General features: G+C 37.6%; 1 protein-coding gene across 1 annotated transcript in view; it reads left to right on the top strand.

The window, feature by feature from the left end:
* apoba (apolipoprotein Ba) overlaps positions 1-19,929 on the top strand; it is a 67,670-nt gene extending 47,741 nt beyond the window's left edge. Inside the window, exons 25-29 of the mRNA XM_043676695.2 lie at positions 5,843-6,231; positions 7,759-15,492; positions 15,826-15,940; positions 16,911-17,094; positions 18,041-19,929. Of these exons, the coding sequence (XP_043532630.2) occupies positions 5,843-6,231; positions 7,759-15,492; positions 15,826-15,940; positions 16,911-17,094; positions 18,041-19,798 (10,180 nt within the window). The 3' untranslated portion in view covers positions 19,799-19,929. The remainder of the gene's footprint in view (positions 1-5,842; positions 6,232-7,758; positions 15,493-15,825; positions 15,941-16,910; positions 17,095-18,040) is intronic.
* The last annotated feature ends 1,605 nt before the right edge of the window (positions 19,930-21,534 follow it).

The raw sequence follows: 21,534 nt of genomic DNA, 5'->3' as shown, positions 1-21,534 counted from the left end.
TCATTAGCTGTTTTACACTTGGAATACGTGAACATCAGTGACCATTCTGTTATAATGTTAGAGTCTCAACACTAAATAAACATGGAATGATCAGGAAACCCACTGAAATAACCTTTTTTTTAGCTGGGCTGATATAGGGAAGGCACAGTGGCTCAGTGGTTAGGACTGCCTCAGGCAACTGTATGGAGTTTGCACGTTCTCCCTATGTCTACCTGAGTTTCCTCCAAGTGCTCTGGTTTCCTCGAACAGTCCAAAAATATGCAGGTTAGGTGGACTGACCATGGAAAAAGTAGGATTACAGGGATAAGTGGGGGGAGGGAGGGGTGGTTCTGGGATGAACGTTCTTTCAGTGTGGACTTCATGGGCCAAATAGCCTGCGTGTACACTGGAGGGATGCTTTGTCTGGAGTTGGAGGAGAGCCAGCATAGTTGTGATGATGTCATTGGCCTAATAATTCAAAGGCCCTGGCAAATTTTCTAAAGATATGAGTTCAAATCCCATAATGGTAACCGGTGGAATAAATTCTGGAATTGCTTTCACTGGAAGTGTTATTATTAGCAACCCACTTGGTTCTCTGCTTTCCTTTGGTGAAAGAAGTTGGCTGACTTTATCCTATATTAAACAACAACATTAATATTATTAAACCCAGGTCTTACAAAATTAAAGTTGCTACTCCAGCTTTTTAATTTGAATACCAATTCAAAAATACTTCAAGTTGGTACCTTTTTTATGCCTAAACCATTTTCTTTAAAGTCAGATGCTTGACTTCGGCAATGTAATGGGCCATTTCTCATTATGGCGTGGAATCAATGGGGAATCCATGTAGTCAGGGGAATGACTCAGTCTGACATTGCATGCTGGGAGCATGCAAACTGCAGACTGCTGGTTTTCAGAATTCACATCTTGGTAACTCCACAGTAAGTCATGCTGTTCTCAATAGTGACATTGCAGCATCCAACTTGAGCAGTCTCTGAAGTCAGTAATAATTATCAGTACCTATCTCGGATGGAAATATATGAGAAAACACAACAGAGATGTGATCGATTCAGAAGTAATTTTAATTGTGACACAATACTATGACAGGAAACAGGGAGTGACAGAAGGGAGTAGTTTTTTTACAGGAAGCGAATGCATTCATGGCACTCTACATCTTATGGATAGATCATTACCCATCGCATGTGCCCTTGGCCATGTTCTACCAAGTCATTGAAAACAATCCTTTCTGAGCCATGGTCAGCTTCACTTACACTGATTCATTGGATATAGAGCTCTGTGGCTAGTCCAGCATTTATTATTCACCCTTAAGTTCCATGGAGAAGGTGGTAGTGAGCTGACATCTTAAATTCATACAGTCCAACAGGTGTATGGACACTAAGGAAGGGGGTTCCAGGATTTTGACCCAGCATCAGGAAAAAAACAGCAATATAGTTCCAAGTCAGGATGGTTATGATTTGAAGGAAAACTTGCAGGTCATGGTGTTCCTATGCATCTGCTGCCTTTGCCTTTTCAGATGCAGGTTTAAATGGTGGAGTTGAATGAGCTTGGGTGAGCTAATGCAGTAGACCTTATATTGCAGCCCTGTGCAACAGTAGTGTAGGAGTGGATGTGGTGTCAACCAATCGGCATGGGTGGTGTCAAGCTCTTTGAGTGTTGCTGAAGTTGCACTCAACTAGGCAAATCAAGAATACTCTATCACACTTCAGTCTTGTACCTTGCAGATGGTTTTGAGGATTTAGGAAGTGAGTTACTTATTGCATAATTCTTAGCCTCTAAACCATTCTTGGCACCACTTTATTTATACAGAGTCATGTGGTTGTCCAGCATGGAATTAGACCCTTCAGTCCAACCTGTACATATCAACCAGATCTCCCAAATTAATCTAGTCCCATTTGCCAGCACTTAACCCATATCCCTCAAAACCCTTCCTGTCCATGCACCTATCTACATAACTTTTAAATATTGTAATTATATCAGTGTCCACAGCTTCCTTTGGCAGCTTGTTCCATATACACACCACCCTCTGCATGGAAAGGTTGCCCCTTTTAAATCTTTCCCCTCTCCCCTTAAACCTATGCCATCTAGTTTTGGACTTCCCTTCCCTGGGAAAAAAGACCTTGGCTATTCACCCTGTCCATGGCCCTCATGATTTTTTCAGTTTCTGTAAGGTCACCCCTCAGCCTCCGAAGCTCCAGGGAAAACAGCCCCACCCTATTTAGCGTCTCCCTATAGCTCAAACCCTTCAACCCTGGTAATACTCTCTTAAATCTTTTCTGAACACTATCAAGTTTCACAATATCCTTCTAATAGAAGGGTGACCAGAATTGAATGTAGTATTCCAAATTGGCCTAACCAATGTCCTGCACAGCCGCAAGATGACATCCCAACTCCTATATTCAGTGCACTAAGCAATAAAGGCAAGCATACCAAATGTCGTCTTCACTACATCATGCAGCATCCGAGGAGCATGAGAATCGACATTTCGGGCAAGAGCCTTTCAACGTCAATTCTCCTGCTCCTCGGATGCTGCGTGACCTGCTTGCTTTACCAGCACCACACACTCTCAACTCTGATCTCCAGCATCTGCAGTCCTCATTTTCTCCTAGCCTTCTTCACTACCCAGTCTACCTGCCGCTCCACTTTCAAAGAACTATGAACCTGCATTAAAGGTCTCTTTGTTCAGCAACACTCCCTAGAACCTTACCTAAGTGTATAAGTCCTGCTGTCTTTGTTGGCTTATCCACAGCAGTTCCTGGTCAATGGTAATCCCAAGGATATTAGTAGTGGGGACTAAGGACAGTAACAATATTGAATACCAAGAGGAAAGGTTGGATTCTCACTTTTTCATATACACCACACAAGCACCAGGCAATGTCACTTGCCTGTTATCAGCCAAGCCTGGATGTTGTTCAGGTGTTACTGCTTGCAGACAGGGACAGTTTCAGTACTTGAGGAGTCAAAATGCTACCAATTTCTTTTTGTTCTTTCTCATTCATGGGAAGTGGGCATTGCTAACTGGGCCAGCATTTATTGTCCACGACTGGTTGTTCTTGAGAAGGTAATGGTGAGATGCCTTCTGGAATCACTGCAATCATTTGGTACATGTAGACGCATAACATCAATGGGGAAAGAGTTCCATCCATACCTGGAATCATCCTCATGCACCATTTCTGGTCTGCCTCCAGCACCAGTGTATCTTTCCTTAGAGAGGGGACCCAAAACTGTTCACAGTATTCCAGCCATGATCTGATTAGTGATGTTTTTTGGTTTTAGCAAGATCCCCCTGTTTTATACTCCATTCCTTTTACACAATGGGCAACATCTGATTTCCCTTCCATGCTACTCACTGATTTTGGATGTTAGCTTATTGTGACTCAAGCATGAGGATCCCCAAATCAATCTGTAATCTTTTACAATTTAAATAATATTCAGTTCCAGCCAGAGTGCATAACCTCCCATTTCCCACGTTATATTCACTCCACATGATATCAAGAAATGACTGAAGGCACTGCAATGGTTACGGGGTCTGACAAGATTCTAGCAATAGTACTGAAGATGTTTTCTGGAACTTATTACAACCTGTGCCTTTCCAGCACCACTAATCCAGAATCTGGTTTCCAGCATCTGCAGTCATTGTTTTTACCACAACCCTAACCAATCCATAGGGATACATCAGGCTGTTTCTTGACTTGTCTGTGGGGCTGCTCTTCCCATTTTGGCACAAATTGCCAACTATTGGCGTTTCTGCTGCCTAGATTGTTGCAGGGAGGTCTGTATGTTTCATTCAGTATCTTAGGCTTTGTCATAGTTTGATGCAACTGAGTGGCTTGCTAGACCATTTTAGAGTCGAGACTGTGGTGCTAGAAAAGCACATCAAGTTAGGAAGCATCCGAGGAGCAAGAGTATCGACATTTCGGGCATAAGCCATTCATCAGGACTCTGATCTCCAGCATTTGCAATCCTCATTTTCTCCTAGACCATGTTAGAGGGCAGTTACGATTCATTGCTATTGGCCTGGAGTCACGTGTAGATATTGTAGAACCAAATGGGGTTTATGACAAGCTATAGCAACCAGATTTCCAGATTTATTAATTGCATTTATGACCAGATAAGATTTGAATCAATGTTACCAAGGTTGAATTCTAAATTATTATGCTAGTGACATTACCACAGTTTCCCCCATTCTGTAACTGGAAATCATAGCTTTTCATTGAGACAGAATGTTGCATTGTCACAGTTAATGTTTCATTAGAATTTCCCAAAAGAGGCATCAATATTTAGAATCATAAAATCCCCACAATGTCCACGTTGACCCTCTGAAGAACACCTTAACCTGCACATATTTTGACTGTAGGAGGAAACCAGAGCAACCCATGCAGACCCAGGGAAAACACAAATTTGACACAGACAGTTGCCCGAGGTTGGAATCAAACCCAGGTCCCTAGCACAGTGAGGCAGCAGTGCTGACCACCAAGCCACCATGCTTTTAGAGTGAACTTCAGATTGAACTTCACAGAACTTCATGTACAAAATCAATCTTGTGTTGATGGAAAAACATAAAACCTACAAACAAATTCAACCTGGTGTGGGTTCCATTCTTAAAAATATTAGTTATCACTTTAAGGTGAATAATTTATTATTCATCCATTCTCCCTGCTCCATCCACACAGCCAACACATCCACTGTGACAAATTGGAAAGGGTCAAACACAGTGTTAAAAAGTTTAAAATCTGAATCATGTTCCTATTCACATGAAAACTGGTTTTCAGACATCCAATTGAGCCACTATAGATGCACTTCATTAACATATGTAAATCAGGTTCACTCATGTAATAAGGAACATGTTTTAAGTGTTAGAACTGGTACATCATGTGAGCTTTGCTTCCAACAAGGCATTTTACTGAATACAACAATGTTTATGTCCTGTCCCAAAACAAGAGAAACAGGAATTGAATATTGTGATATTGAACAATCCAACAAATATTTGCTATAAGTAGACTTGATGTACAAACATTGCACTCATAAACATACTAAGTATCTGGACTAGTCATAAAGTATTAGTTATAACAGAACAACATTAACAAAATGCTTCCAGTAGCACATCATGCTTCCAGTGATTCCTGATGAGATAAAATTTGAGATCTAAATACCCTCAGGTCACATATTAAGATGCAGCAATGATAGAACAAATATATATTCAAAGTCAGTACATCAGTGTACCGTCAAAGTATACTGATGCACTAACTGTGAAACATAGGTGATGGCCCTAATGTTTTAATGGCTGGACTATTAATCCAGTGACCTATAGAATATTCCAGGGATCCTGCCATGGCAGATGGTGGGATTTGAAATCAGCAAAAATCTGGAATTAAGATTCTGATGATGACAATGGTAGTTCACCAATATTCTTTAGGGAAGGAAGCTACCATTCTTACTTGGTCTTGCCCCTATGTGACCCCGGTTGACCTAAACTACCTCTGGGTAATTAGAGATGGGCATGAATGCTGGCCTAGAATGATTAAATTTAAAAAAAAAACACATTACACAGGCTGTAAAATAGAGGCAGAGGGCTTGGCTCAAGATGCTGAGTGCCTTTTGCACCATTGAGTACAGATCAGGGGAGCGATGAGCCCATCAAGTAAACCTTCAGTCTCCACTTAGCCTGTTAACAATTTCTTTCTCTTCTGGATGAGCCATGATATTGGCACACACTTGAGTAGCCAAATGCCTTACTCCTGGTCCTAATATGTATGTTTGTATGCTTTTGATACATTTTATGAAGATTGTGTCCTTCTCCTGCATCTTATTTCTTTGTTTGCTTGTTTGTTTACTTGTCTTCCTACAGTTATGGATCTATTGCAGGCACATTTAGCAATGAGAAGAAGATTATTGAAGTTCCAATTCCTTTTGGTGGAACAGAGAGAGAATATCCATTTTATTCCAAATTAATGGATTTAAAACTGATGCTTACGAAGGTGTTTGGAGGTCAATTAAATGAAAATGACAATCCACCAATAACTTCCACTCCAACTATTACCATTCCTAAAACATACAATCTGCAAATTCCTTTAATTAAAAGGTTGCAATTTTCCACCAACATGAACAGTAATTACTACAATTGCTCCTCTAAGTTCACGGCTGAATACAATTCAAAGAAAGACAGAAGGAAATATTCTACTAAAGTAGATATTCATGCAGTCTCAGCATTTGATTTTCTGTCCTATCATCTCACAGGTAAGAAATTTCTTCATGAATCCTTTTAAAATAATTGAATCATTGGGCTGTATCTTCATGAAAGCAATACAAATTAACCTACGTCCTTTTAGATGCTATGCAATAGTAGGATGTTCTGGCAGTCAGACAACTAATTGGTGTCCAGAAAGCTTTCTGCTCGTGTTAGCATCCCAAGCAAGGAAGTGTCTGTTGCTGAAAATTGCAGCCAAACACAGGCCACCGGCTCGAACACATGGCAGTGCCATTGAGGAGGCCCTAGCTGCTGTTGATGACAACAACTCAGCTTCTCAGGATGTAGGAGTGACCCCAGAACAGGAGAGTGTCATTGTTTGGGAGAACATGCTCTTGTAGCATGGAAATTGCAGAGAGATGGGGCCATTGGAATTAGAAGCAGAGGTCAGGGGCTGGTTCTCTGCACTCACCCTTCCTGACCCATGCTCAGTTTCTGCACAGATTAATATCAATAGATTAGATTAGATTCCCTACAGTGTGGAAACAGGCCCTTCGGCCCAACCAGTCCACACCGACCCTCCGAAGAGTAACCCACCCAGACCTATTTCTCTCTGACTAATGCACCTAACACTATGGGCAATTTATCATGGCCAATTCACCTATTCTGCACATCTTTGGATTGTGGGAGGAAACCAGAGCATCCAGAGGAAACTCACATGACACGGGGAGAAAGTGCAAACTCCACACAGTCGATCAAAGCGGGAATCGAACCCGGTCACTGGTGCCGCGAGACAGCAGTGCTAACCATCGAGCCACCATGCCGCCGTTTTATTGGCCTATGTGCAGTATAGTGTAAAAGCCATCTCCTACCACCCCATCTCCCTGACTCCCCACCTCCCTGACTCCTCAACCGATGCCCTACCTATACAGGATTACCACTTTATCCTGGAGTGGTAATAATTGCAGCTCAGGCAGGTATAAGTCCTTAAATGGTCATTATTTGACATGAGTTTTGGTCTGTGGAGGTGGGACTATTGCAGAGTTCTGATAAGCCCACTGTCTTATATAATAAAGTCCCTTTAGACCTGCTGTCTGTATTTGGAATATTCCAGCCTTTGTCTTTTATCTATGGATTTCTGATACTTATTGTTTAAGAGTATTTAATTTCCATTATACAATATATTTTAGAAGAGTTCATCTGAAGTTATAAATCTGATATTTAAACCGATGGCATTCTATTCTGTGGGACATGCATGATTCTTAACTCTAACTTAAACAGCAATGACATTTTAAGAAGTAAGACAAAAACTATTACAAAAAATTACCCTCAAGCATTTAAAATAGATACTGGAAACCTTATGTTATGCAAATGAAAACAAAATGTTATAGGTGATTATAATTAGCAATTCGGCTTTGTTTTAAATTGTTATTTTTGTGCAAACTTATTTTTACTTAGTACCAAATTAGAGCTTTTACATTTAACAAACTTCCACAGCTATAAATGCTACTGCTTTGATGTATTTCATTACTGCACTCAATATACTATATGCATAACAAATATATCCTTTACCACAGGTGAAACACTTTTAAATCAACAGACCAAGGACACGTTTACTCTCAATGTTGCTTCTAAATTTCAACACAAACTACTAGAGTCTCAAATCAAGTTCAATCTTATGAATCAGACGAAAACTGAAATGAACTATGAATGGGATGCAGTCAGTAACTTAGGAATAGAAGCCTCTTTGCATTCATCATTGAAGGTTGCAAATGAATATTCACTTGTAAAGATAGAAGGAACAGCAAATGGAGTTTTAAATATCTCTTCATATGACTCTACCTGGACTTACAGAATGTCGCAAATGATTGATAGGAATACTGCTGAATTTAGTGGCGATTCTGCTTCAAACTTTAATTCAGCATTGATTCAAGTTAACAACAAGATGGTTAATAGCTACAAAAACAATATTTTCAAGTTTGAATCAACCACTGATGGATCATGCTTACATTTGAAAAATGTCATAGGAGTAACAGCAAGCACTGAGAAATTTGAACTGATCTGTAATACTTCAAGTCATTCCGATAATGGGGACGTCAGCAGTAAGATAAAATTGACTTACGATATTGCAGAGCTTAAGATGGAGAACAATCTGATAGCTGAATTGTTTGGTGTTTCCTTAAAAACAGAAGATGAACTTACTTATGTTAATGATCAACTTTATCTCTTGTTGAAAACAGAAGGAAAATACAACCAGATGGCTGCAACCAACAGCCTGAGTCTTTCAGTATTTGAAAAGCATGTTGTAGCTGAACATAAATGGAATGCCCAATATTATGCCAAGATGTTCCACAACAGCTTGATTGGTACCTTTAATAAGGACGGTCTTGAAGTAAAGTCCAATACTGGCTTCCCTGGTGTAACAAACGTAGGAATTCTGAAAATTGCTAACAGTGGTTTATCAACTGAAGTGTACTCAAGTATGGAAATATATTCTTTCATTGTGAAGCAAAAATTCAAAACAATCATTAATCAAGATGGAGCTGTCATGACCATTGGTATCAATGATCAAACAAATAATTTAATTAACTTGAATATTGAAGGAAAAGCAAAAAGTACTGGAATAAATGCCAACAGTTTTTATTCAAGTGTTACTTGGGAAACTAATGCAACAAATAGCATTGATCTCCAATTTAACAAAGAGAACGGGTTGATACTCCATACAAAAACAGAGGCATTTTTCAAAGAAGCTCAATTTAACCATGTACATCACCTTGTTATTGGTTCTTGGGCATTAGCTGCAGTGGACACAGTTGAGGCTGGCAGCTCTTCAGATTCTAGTATCAAATACCAGCAAAGATCTGTATTGCGCATGCAACCTTTCATAGCTTCAATCAGTTTTGATAACAGATTCAACTATCAACAGTTAATTGCTTCTCACAATATGCAACTTTCACTTGAACCTTTAAAGTTTGAATTTCAGGGTGAATTGACGGGATCACAGGATGAAAATCATGTGGATCATAGGTACATTTTGAAATGTGCTGATTGGAAGGCTTTATTAAGTGCAAACACAACTGGAAAATTGGAATCTATGAAAATTAACCAGATGCTGAATTTGGAAATTAATGGATTTTCTGCAAAATTCTTAAGTGATGCATTATTCAAAGCAGGAGCACTACAGTTTCACAATAAGGTACTCTCTACAGCTATACCATTTGTGTTCGCATTTGAAGCTGATACCTCTGCTAAAGGACTTATTAATGTCTGGGGCTTCCACAATGGAGAGCTTAGCAACAAGGTCCAAATGAAGGCTGAGCCATTAGCACTTGCACTTCATCATAACTTTAAAGGAACTTCTGAGCATAAAGTGCCGGATCAAAGATTGCTAAAGTCCCTTCTCGAAAGCAATTTAAATGTTTTGTTCATTCCAACTGAGCAGACAAGCAAGTGGTCACTAAAGAGTCGGTTAAACAATAATACTTACGTGCAAACAATTGACGCCTACAATAATCCAGAAAAAATTGGGATAGATATTGCAAATGCTGCGGAGGTTGACTTTAGTTTTCTAGTCCCCTTGAAGGAGGTTTATTTCCTTCCCTTTGACATACCAAATTCCGTTGACCAAAGTGAGCTTCAGAAATTTCAAATTTCAGGCAATTTGAATTATGACAAAAATGGGAATGTTCATGTTATTAACTTACCATTCTTGAAAAACCTGCCCCTTCACCTTAAGTCATTTCTGAAAAGCATTCAGAATCACTTGAAGGAAATTAAAGTGAGTCAATTTGTCCAGCAGTGCAAGAAAGGATTAGGCCAAATGAATGATTTCATTAAGGATGTGAATTTAAACATCACGTTTAATGATGCAAGAGATAGATTATTAACATTGGTAACAGAGAATCAATTAGTTGAACGCTTTCAGTTTGTTCTAATGGAGTTTCACAACAGTACATTTACCACACTGTATGAAGTTATTTCATATCTGAAAGAATGTGACAAAACTGAATTGAAGAAGGCTGCTGAAAATGTCATAAATCTAATTGTAAAGATGCTGCAACAAATAACCAAAACATCTGACCGTGCCATCAACACAATTCTGCAATTTCTCCAGAAAATTGACCTGAAAACTCTAAAAAATGACATTGCTGATTGGATTCAGGAATTTGATGCAAATTATCAAATTAAAGCTCAGCTTCAAGATATGTTACAAGAACTACAAATGCAAATTCAGAATATTACTTTTCAGGAAATCACTAATGAGTTAAGAAAGCTAATTAATTTTAATGCAATCATTGAAAAATTAGAACAATATCTGAATGCATATAATCATGAGACAAAGAAGATAATTGAGAATATGCATAAGGGGCTTTCCTGGCTGGTGGAGCACTATGAAATTGATGATAAAATTAGCAGCATTAATGTTGAGATACAGAAAGTAATCACTGCATATAAAATTGACTTCTTAGCTCAGAATGTTTTAAATGAAACAATGAACCTCATTAAAACACTGAAAGTAAAGAACACAATACAAGGAGTTATTACCACTCTTAAAAAGATTCCTGTGAAATCACACATTGACACAGCAGTTCAGTACATTGATAAAGCAATTGAACAGATAGAATTATATGATTACCAAGCATTAGTTGACAAGGTTAATGAGTTCTTCACCACTATTATTACTTACTTAAGGCAGTTTGATTATAATGATTTTGTTAGTCAAATCAATGCCCAGATCCAAAATATAATCAATACAATCAAGGATAAAATGGAGGAGGTAGAACTATCACAGAACGTTAAGGCATTAAATAAGAGTATACAGGAAATTCAGTTGATATTCATGAATTACGCTGTGCAACTGAAACAGAAAAACTTGAATGAATTAATCAACCCATTGACAGATGTGCTCAGAAGTATAGCTCTACCACTTCGCAGTTTTGTGGAAGCTATATATGGAGACAGAATTGAGAAACTCTTTGATCAGATGAATAGAATGAATATTAGAGAGGAACTACAAAGAGTTTGGGGTATTGCTGTGGACTATTGGAATGTATTTATTGTTCACCTCTCAAATACATATGATGAAACAGTGAAGGAAATTAGCAATTTTGCAGAAAAGTACAAATTTACAGAAATAGTGGACCAAGTCTTACAATATCTGGAAGAAGGTTTTACTGTTCCAGAACTGGACATAGGTTTCATGTCTTTGCCTCAGTTTGAAATAAGCATTCGCGCTTTCAGAATGGCAGAGTTTGATACTCCATCATTTACAGTGCCTCTTACAAATCTAAGAATTCAATCCTATCATATCAACTTAAAGGACTTGCATAACATCAACATTACTGCTAAAATTACTATACCATCATTTGTTATCTTGGATTTAGTAACTGTCCCTGATTTCACAATTGATTTTGAAAAGATGAAGAATCTTACTGTCACCTTCATAAAAAATGTCTGGAATTTTGATTTCTCCATTGGAGAATTCAATATGTTTTCAGACTTAAGTTTCCTAAATATCACCTTGCCAGATGTGAAATTTCCTGAAATAGATTTCAGTGCATTGTACATGCCAGATATAAAAATTCTAAAACTAGATTTGGACAACTTCATGTTAGATGACATTAAGATTCCAGAATTCCAACTTCCTCATATTCCTTATGAAGTATCAGTTCCTGCATTTGGGAAACTCACCGGAACATTTACTATTAACTGTCCCATCTATGGACTTCATACAAGCGTTGGCATTCACAACACTACAGTTGTTCAAAACAGCCCCAAAGTTCTGGCTTTTATCACGGCAAAGAGCAAGTCAAGTATCAACATCTTATCCTTTGACTTTGAAGCAAATGCCCAACTGTCATCTCCTGAGCAAACTCAGTTGGAACTCAGTGAAAGGATAACACTTCACCACAGTGCTATCAATGTTGCTCACATGGGTGATCTTACTTTCACAAGACCCTCTGTGATTTCAACAGCAAGGACAAATATAACAATTACTACTGAAGCCTACAATGCAGAACTAATAAATACTTTAAAAGGAACTAAAATGGAGACACATTATAAACACAAGCTCACTATTCCACGGCAACCATTCTCAAGCAGAGTTTCTCTACGTAACATTGTTCAAACCTCTGTTGATGAAACAAATGCAGCCCTGTCTGTCACAACGTTTGGGAATGGAAAATTGAATTTTCAGAACTTCTCCGATGAAGGAACACACAAAAGTGAACTGAAGTTAAATTTGAATGCAGTTGCTCTAGTAATGACATTCTTGGGTGACACCAACACCAAATACGTAACACTGAAAGAAAACTTCAAGACTGAGATCTTTTCTTCATTTAATGCCAAATTCAATTTGAATGCAGAAACAAATTTGGATCGCTTTGTTCGTTGTGTCATCAATGCAAATGGTAAAGCAGATCTAGCAATGTTAAAGATGGAATTGGTGGGATCTCACAGATCTGAACTTAATGGTTTGGCAATAGGTCCAGTGGAAAATTCATTTCACTTCACAGCAGAACCATTTGCAATTGACTTTAGAGCAAAGAATAATGCCAATGTAAAGCTTTCTTTCCCTTTCACACTCACTGGCAAGATAGAATACATGAATAACTATGCACTGACACTGAATCCTAATGAACAGCAATTCTCATGGCAAGTAAATTCTTCATTCAATCAATACAGATATACGCATGACATTTTTGTAGGTAATAGTGAGGAAAGTATCAATATTCATCTTAGACTGAATGGTGATGCAAGTCTTGATTTCCTAGCTTTACCTGTTTCCATCCCTGTTTGTTCATTACTTCCTTGTACCACCCGCAAACCTCCTGTCGTTACCTTTTCATTATGGGAACAAACTGGACTGAAGTCCTTCTTGAAAACAACCGAACAGTCAATTAGTTTAAGCATAAAGACTGAATACAAAAAGAACAAAGACTTTCATAATTTCAAGCTAAACATGAAGCCAGTTTATAATCAGATTAACGATTATCTTCTATTCTTTGATGCAAGATTTGAACAGGCAAGAAACAGAAGCTTGAACTTACTAGAGAAAGCAGTGTCTGGTAGATTGCAAGGAAATCCTTCAGGTAAAATGCTTCATATACCAGGGTATACCATACCAGGACTGAAGATTGAAGTATCCCCCTATAGACTAGAAATCCCAACATTCAGATTTGTTACTGCTAGAACTATTACAACGTCTATATTTAAACTTCCCATCATCAACTTTATTATGCCTTCATACACTTTTGTCATACCATCTCCTGAGTTAACATTAGAACATATACCTCAAAGTTTATATACATTGACATTTCCAAAGATCAAAATGCCTCGTGTACAAGATACCATCAAGATTCCTGCTATGGGCAATTTGACTTCTGATTTCTCACTCAAATCAAGTCTAGTGACTCTGAACGCTCATGTTGAACTTTTCAACCAGACAGACATAACTGCTCGCTATAGTGTCTCATCTTCATCAACCTTCACTTCAAACTTCAAAGTAGAAGGGACAACAAGCATGGCAAGACGGCGAGGTCTGAAACTAGCAACAACTATTTCTGTTGATCATGACATTATTCGTGGAAACCATAACAACACCATAAATTTAACAAAGAGGAATGTTCAAGGTTCAGTAAGTACTTTCGTATCAATTAAACATGACACTCTTGATCTTACCTTCAAACATGAACTGAAAGGAAAAGCAAAGTCAAAGCCTAACCTGCTATCAAAGATGTCTCTTGACTACAGACTGTCCATGCCTTTGAAAATTAATGTTCAAGGAAATGCATCCCATTCTGTTACCTTAGCAGACATTACGTCTTCCTTGAATTTAGAAACTTCAACTAATGCACATATTGAAGCAACTGTGCAATCGAAAAACAATTTTTCTGGCAGCTTGAACAGTGGCTCAAGTATTTATCTTGATTCAAATAATATTCATTCCAATGTAAAACTTGAATTAGGTTCATCCATTGATACTGCTTCTGGCAATTCTTGGAAGATTGCAACAAATGAAAACTTTACTATTGAAGCATCCACAGCTCATCTTATTGCCGTCTTGGATCATTCTGCTGATAATTTCATAAAATATGTACCAACAGTCAACACAAATGGCCATCAAAAATCTAAAATTACATTAGAATTATCATTCTGGAGTTTGGCTGCTGAGTTGCAAAGTGAGATTTATCAACTCAATAATGGATTGCATCTGGCAGATATACAACATGATGTGGCTGTAACTGTCGAACCAACGACCCAAGAAGTGAAATGGAATAATAATGGTCACCTCTTTTCAGTAGCTTTCAGTGATAAAGTGGAAATGTTAAACAATGAAGAAAAAATGCATCTTGGCATGACTGGTTCCCTACAGGGATATTTGGATTTTTTGAAAGAAATTGAGCTTCCAATATATGAAAAGAGTTTGTGGGACATACTGAAATTTGACTTGACTACTAGCGAAGAGAAGCAACAATACTTAAATGTATCTGCATCGGTGGACCTTATGAAGAACGAAAACTACTTAATTATCCCTTTGCCAGTGCAGGTAGTAGCCGATGGTCTAAAGATAAATATTCCTGAGATTACCCTTCGTGTTCCCGATGCAATCAAAAATGCACCAGAAATGATTGCCAATAATCTATTTCTACAGATGGAAAAAAATCACATTCCTAATGAAGTTGAGGTTCCAGAAATCAAAATACCCCTGATAAACATTATTGTGCCATCCTACAAGTTTCAGCTTTCAGAACTAAAACTGCCCAGAGTAATCATCACTCCCCAATTTACAGTCCCATACACTACCCTTCAGGTACCATCATACACCATTAATTTGACAAATATTGTTATCCCGTCAGACATAAATGTTCATCCATTTGACATATTATTGCCACATTTGATTGCAGTTAACATATCTAATGTGAACCTTCATTCAGCTTATACTGAACTTAAGCAGTACCTTACTGTCTCAAAATTCAAAATCACAATTTCTCAGTTCACTCTACCAAAGTCCTTTGGAAATTACCTGGATCTGGACCTTATTACAAAGCAAATTGCAGACTTTGAGCTACCAACAATAACAATCCCAGCAAAAACAGTGGAGATTCCAGCACTGAAGTCAGCACTACCTCTAGCACTTGTGCTACCATCATTCAAGTCTTTCACTGGAAAAGTCAACGTTTTGTCTCCGATATATAATACGTCATGGACTACAACTGTGAAATCAGATCAAAATAAAGCAGATATCTTAACTGCGTTAGTGGAAGCAACATCCAGTTCCACATTACGGTTTCTGGAATATGACTTAAGTGGTAAGTGTAAAGATGTCATTTTTTTTCTAGAAATTTAAATATTTAATTATTGACCCGAGAAACTATGCTTTGATCTTGATGTCTTTTTCTGTATAGTTTGTTATTTTTTATTGTTAGTTCGTGGGTTAAATTAAAACAATACAAATATGCAGTCTTTTACAATTATGGAAGATATTTATAATAATTTATTTTGCTTATTTAAATTATTAACGTGATTGAGTTTAAAATATAAATATAAGATTCAATGCACTTTTTGAAGAATAATTTTACTATAATATGGAATAGATAGCACCTTGCATGTATTTTGAAAGATTTTTTTCTCACTTTTTACAGCAAACATAACTTTACGTAATATCAACAATACCTACAATCTTCTTGAAACATATGCATTATCCCATCCTGACTTAAGTGTTGACTGGCAACAGAATTGGATTTTTGATTATTTTGGGTAAGATGTCTATTTTAATTAACATTTTGCATGATAAGTTGCCTGACAGTGTAAATTTGCATCATTACAAGAAAATGTCCTTAATTGTTTGGTGAACCAAGCCTCTGGTAGAAGTTAAAAACAAAGTCTTATCTCCAGATGCTCATTTGAATGACAACCAATAACAACTTGAAGTGTCAGTTACCTAAAAAGAATTCCCAGCTATGTAGGAAGGAGTTATATGTAAAGTCATATCACCAGTTTCAACATATTCAAAACAAAAGTTTTATTTCCATGTTTAGTGCAGAACATTACAGATGTAGAAAGGAACTAAAATGGATTGTTAATTGATTAGTTGCCCATTTTACTGCCCTCCACATAGACTGTGGTTTAAAGGAAAACCAAATAGGTTCTATTACAAGGGCTCAATGTCTCCAGCAGAAACGGGAAGTTCTGATTTGGTGCATCAAGTACTAATATTTTAGATTGAACAATTATATTAAGATTTACTTTAGTCATAATTGAAATGGAAACAGCAGTTTAGGGTTCAGGAAATGCAATAGTGCATGTTTTTGCTGACCTGAAACAAATTAGTTGAACTATGAATTATTCTCTTGTCTGTAACTTCTTCTTTTATTCTCACCCTATATAGCTATGTCCGAGCTTACCTTTGCATTTGCAATTATAAAACCATTCGGTTTTAAGATAACATTTGGTCCTGATCTGGTATCTGCACACCAATATATTGAATTGTGGTTTATTTGAACTTCTCTTAGTTCTGCCTATTAATGGATTAATGGACGTTTTGCTCTTCACCCAACAGGCATAGTCAGTCATGTGTCATTTACAAATTTCAGCTTCTGCAAATTGTGTTCTGCCAATGCATAAATATAAAACAAGTTTTTTTTTGTGCCTTCAAACATGAATTATGATGCTGCATCACTAGACAGTAAATAATATATATATATATATATTTAATTTTCTTGATTAGACTAGCAAGTTATCTGAAAATAGATGTCAAGAGCCCAACGTTCACAGACCTGAGCATTTGGATGTGGCAGAATAATGGTAGAATTTCTTCATCAGTCTCCTCTCCATCTACTGGATTCTTAGGAATGATAATCGAGAAGAAAATGCCAAATGTTCTGTATGCAAAGCTATATGTCCATAAACCAGTAAGTGACTGCATTCTTATGTATGCAATATATGAAGTAAATGCCTTAAATCAAAACTTGGAACTTACACATCTTAATGTTTCCATTCACAGCCCTTGCACAGAATAATAGAAAATAGGAATGAAAGTAAGTCCTTTGGTTCCCTGAGCCTGGGATCCCTTGAGTGGTGTGACTGACGTATGATGAGATGTGGAATTGGCTAGGAATATATATATGTTGCAGTTCAGAACAATGAGGGAATTATTTTGGAAACTTATAAAATTCCAACAGCACTAAACAAGGTAGATGCAGGAAGGATGGCCCTACTGTGGGGAGTCCTGAATCAGAGGTCACAGTCTAAGTATATAGGTCTGAAATGAGACATTTCTGCACCCAGCCTGTGGAAATCATTACCATTGGAAGCAGTCAAGGCCAAATTCAAGAAGGATTTGGATATAGTACATGGGATTAAAGGGATCAAAGGACATCGGGGGAAAGTGGGAACTTGCTATTGAGTTGGATGATCATATTGAACAGTAAAGCAGGCACAAAGGAGCTAATGGCCTAATCCTGTTCCCATTTTCTATGTTTCTGTGTGCACTCTCTGTCATTCAACATGATCACGTCTGATCTTCTACCACAACACCATTTTCCCACATATCCCCACATCCCTTACTTTCTTGAATATCTAGAAATCTATCAATCTCTGTCTTGAATATATTTAGTGAATGCATTCTGGTAAGGAGTTCCAAAGGTTCACCAGCCTCTGAGTGAAGACATCACAGATCCTCAGTTCTACTCTTATTCTGAATGCAATATACAACATAAAATTTAAATGTACAATTGACAACAGTGAATGTTTCGGAGGAACTATTGAATTGTCTGGATCTATCATTTCTCAGCTATTTTAATCCTTTAAGCCTATACGTAGATTTTCCATTCAATATAAATGATTTTCTTTTCACAGAAATCTTCTGACTTAGTTATTTTGGATAGTAAAGTCTCACTTGAGAACCCTGAAAATATTCAAGTGGAGTTCAACTGGAGTAATAATATTACCACAGATATGGCGAATGGCTTAAAGGACAGAATACCCAAGATGATTCAAGCCATCTATAATTGTGTAAACAAGTATCACACAGAGCATCTCGGAATAGAAATGAGTGCTGTCTCCTCAAAAGCTAAAGACATGATGAAACAGAATGTCGATAAAGTATACAGAAAAGCAATCAATGGCCTTAAGGAGTTAGATGGTCAACTCCAGTCTACTGTTGATCGTATTTCTTCAGAATATCAGTCGCTGAAAGAAACAACAAATACATTTTACAAAGGAGCAGCAGCCAAAGTAACAAATGTAGACATTGAGCAAGAGGTCGCCACATTACTGGACATGATTTCAAATTTAACAAAAGAGTATCAGACTAAGTTGCAGGACTTAATTAGTGAAGCAATTAAGTTTCTAAAATACACTAAATTACAACTGCCTGGACTTGGCAGTCAGTTTACAGGACAAGAGCTTTACAATAAGTCCATAGATCAGGCAACACAATTTATGAACAAATTCAATAACTTTATCAAAGTAGATCTTAGAAATGCAGTCAAATACGTGAAACGGTTTGAGATGAGATTCCCTTCTAATGATACAATTGTGAAAGTTTCAGAAATACTTTCTCTCATAGAAACGTTTCTTAAAGAAGTTGAAATGAACATGCTTGAACTTTTAAGTATCATGAATAATCTTGACATTGAACAATATCTAAACAGCATTACACAGGCAGACTTAGTGACTATGAACTTCAACTCTGTGAAAGCACAAGTAATCCAGTTATACAATGAAACCGTGAATTTTCCATATGCAGATCAGTTGCAATCAAATGCAGATCACTTGAAAGAATACCTTCTAAAGCTTGTTGAAGAAAACGAAGTCTTCCTTCCAGAAAAGATTCGGGAAGCAGGATTTCACATGGTGCCATTTTTTGATGAATATATTCCTCAATCCTTGTTTAACTATACAGAAAAGTACAAAGAAATTGAAGATAAGTTAATCGAGTGGTTGAACAGAATAATGAAGTATATAAAAGATGAAGGTCCAAGAATAATTGATACCAGTGTTAGACATATCAGTAGTTTGAAGCATGAAGTTACAAAATTCATGGCAAATTCTACAGTATTTTTCAATGACTATTTCAAGGTTAAGCAGGCTTACTTTCAAGAAATTAGTGAAAAAGTAATTCCTAACTATTTTCAAGCAGCCAAAAATGTTCTGGGTGATGTGTTTACAGAGATCAAGAATAACACAGTTAGCTATAAAAGGACAATCAAAACTAAATTAGATGAAGCTATTGTTTACTTAAATGGAAGCTATGAAAATGCAATTGCTCAAGCAAAATACACAGTTGATTGGTTTATTGAAAACTGGAACCAATTTACTGAATACCTATTTAGGTTTTTGGAACAGATTGCAAACAAACTGACTGATGAAATGAAGTCATACGTGCAAATGCAACCTGAACAGCTTATAATTAATGTTCCAAACCATCTTAACTGGAAATCATTTGATGATATGCCACAATTGAAAGAAGGAACATTGAACCAGTTAAATGTAACAACTACCAAAGAACGGCAGGCTTTTCAAAGAACATGGGAACGTGTTATGGGGAACTATCAGAAAGATAAAAAGATGCTGAAGGGAAAAACAACAAAGAGCAACAAATCGACATTTTAAAATTTGTCTGAATATTTAAAGTTGTTGTGAATCAAACAATGTAACATGAATAATGTACATGCTTGTGAATGAACAATGAACAATCACATGTTATTTCAACTTTCTAATGAAAATAAACATAAACTTCTTAATGGCTTAGTAAGTTCTTCATTTTCATGATTTGGAGATGCCGGTATTGGACTGGGGTGGACAAAGTTAAAAATCACAGAACACCAGGTTATAGTCCAACAGGTTTATTTGGAGGCACTAGCTTTCGGAGCACCGCTCCTTCATCAGGTAGTTATGGAGCAGAATCATAAGATTCGTGTCGTAGGTTTCTGCTCCACAACCACCTGATGAAAAAGCAGCACTTCAAAAGCTAGTGCCTCCAAATATAACCTGGTATTGTGTGATTTTTAACTTCATTTTCATGTCTGTTAACAAAAAAAACTGAAATATCTCCACATAGGCCGGTATCCTGTCACCCTATATTCACAGGTGGAGAGTCCTTGACACTGGTCCAGCTCCCTCAGAGCCAGCTCTCAGAGTGAACAGAACCTCTAACTCTCCATTGGGCCGTCTGTGAGCCAACACTACCTTGAATTTATAGGGAGGCATCACATCTCAGCACAAGACCTCACTTGGGACCATAGTGTGCCAACACCTTGGATGATGATAGCTGCTTCTCCACTTCCATAAAGGCTACATATTGGCTATAAGACCATTTCCAATGGTGACCCTTTGTCAATGGCAGATGGAAGGGTGCGAGGATGGAGGCCAGGTTATATATGGACTTTTTCTAAGAGAAAGTGAGGACTGCAGATGCTGGAGATCAGAGCTGAAAATGTGTTGCTGGAAAAACGCAGCAGGTCAGGCAGCATCCAAGGAGCAGGAGAATCGGCGTTTCGGGCATAAGCCCTTCTTCAGAATTCCTGAAGAAGGGCTCATGCCCGAAACGTCGATTCTCCTGCTCCTTGGATGCTGCCTGACCTGCTGCGCTTTTCCAGCAACACAGTTTCAGCTGCTGAAATACTTATGCATGCATTGATGTGCTTTTGAATAGTGTACTGATATTGAGATGGAATTTTAATTCAGGAATAAGATTGGAAATTTGAGAGTGTATCACACTGAAAATGGGACATGTTTTAGTGCAACAGCACTACTAGGTAGAGAATATTGTGGAGAATATAATGTTATAGAAATGTATAATAATAGTCATATACAGACCTGAATTAATTGGAGAGATGGGGCTGGTTATGCACTCCACACCCATTTTCCTTGGTTTTCGAAGACATTGGGTTTGGGCACCTAAATTCCGGCTGGTACTATGTCAGCTACTTCATTGTTAACATGCTTCAGCTCAACTAAATAGATGATTGGACAGTCATTGAGCTGTCCATCAGCCTTTAAGTGGCCAGTTGATTTTAGCCACCGTAGGAGGAGACCTATGCTAGTTAGGATTCCTTCCAGACCTGGCTGCAAAGACCACCTCCTTTAGAACCAAGTGACCATTTAACCAGATATTTATTTGGGGTTGTTCTGAGTTGGATGTCACTAAGCAATGTAACAGTTCCAATCCAGATGGTGGTGAGCTTTTCAAGGTGTGCACTCTCCTGGATGTTGGCCAATGAGTTTCCTTACTCAATTAAAGCCTCATAGGACTCTTTTGCTGTCTCAAGTCTGCATACTGGCAGCAACTACAATGGCCTGCTGGCCCAGATCCTGAAGAATATTTTAACCTGGTGGTCAGGGCTTTG

This window comes from Chiloscyllium plagiosum, unplaced genomic scaffold (genome assembly GCF_037043375.1).
Source record: "Chiloscyllium plagiosum isolate Xiang-an unplaced genomic scaffold, Cpla_swu_hap1 HiC_scaffold_3, whole genome shotgun sequence".
In the NCBI taxonomy this organism is placed as follows: Eukaryota; Metazoa; Chordata; class Chondrichthyes; order Orectolobiformes; family Hemiscylliidae; genus Chiloscyllium; species Chiloscyllium plagiosum.
This window is presented reverse-complemented; position numbering and strand designations above follow the sequence as displayed.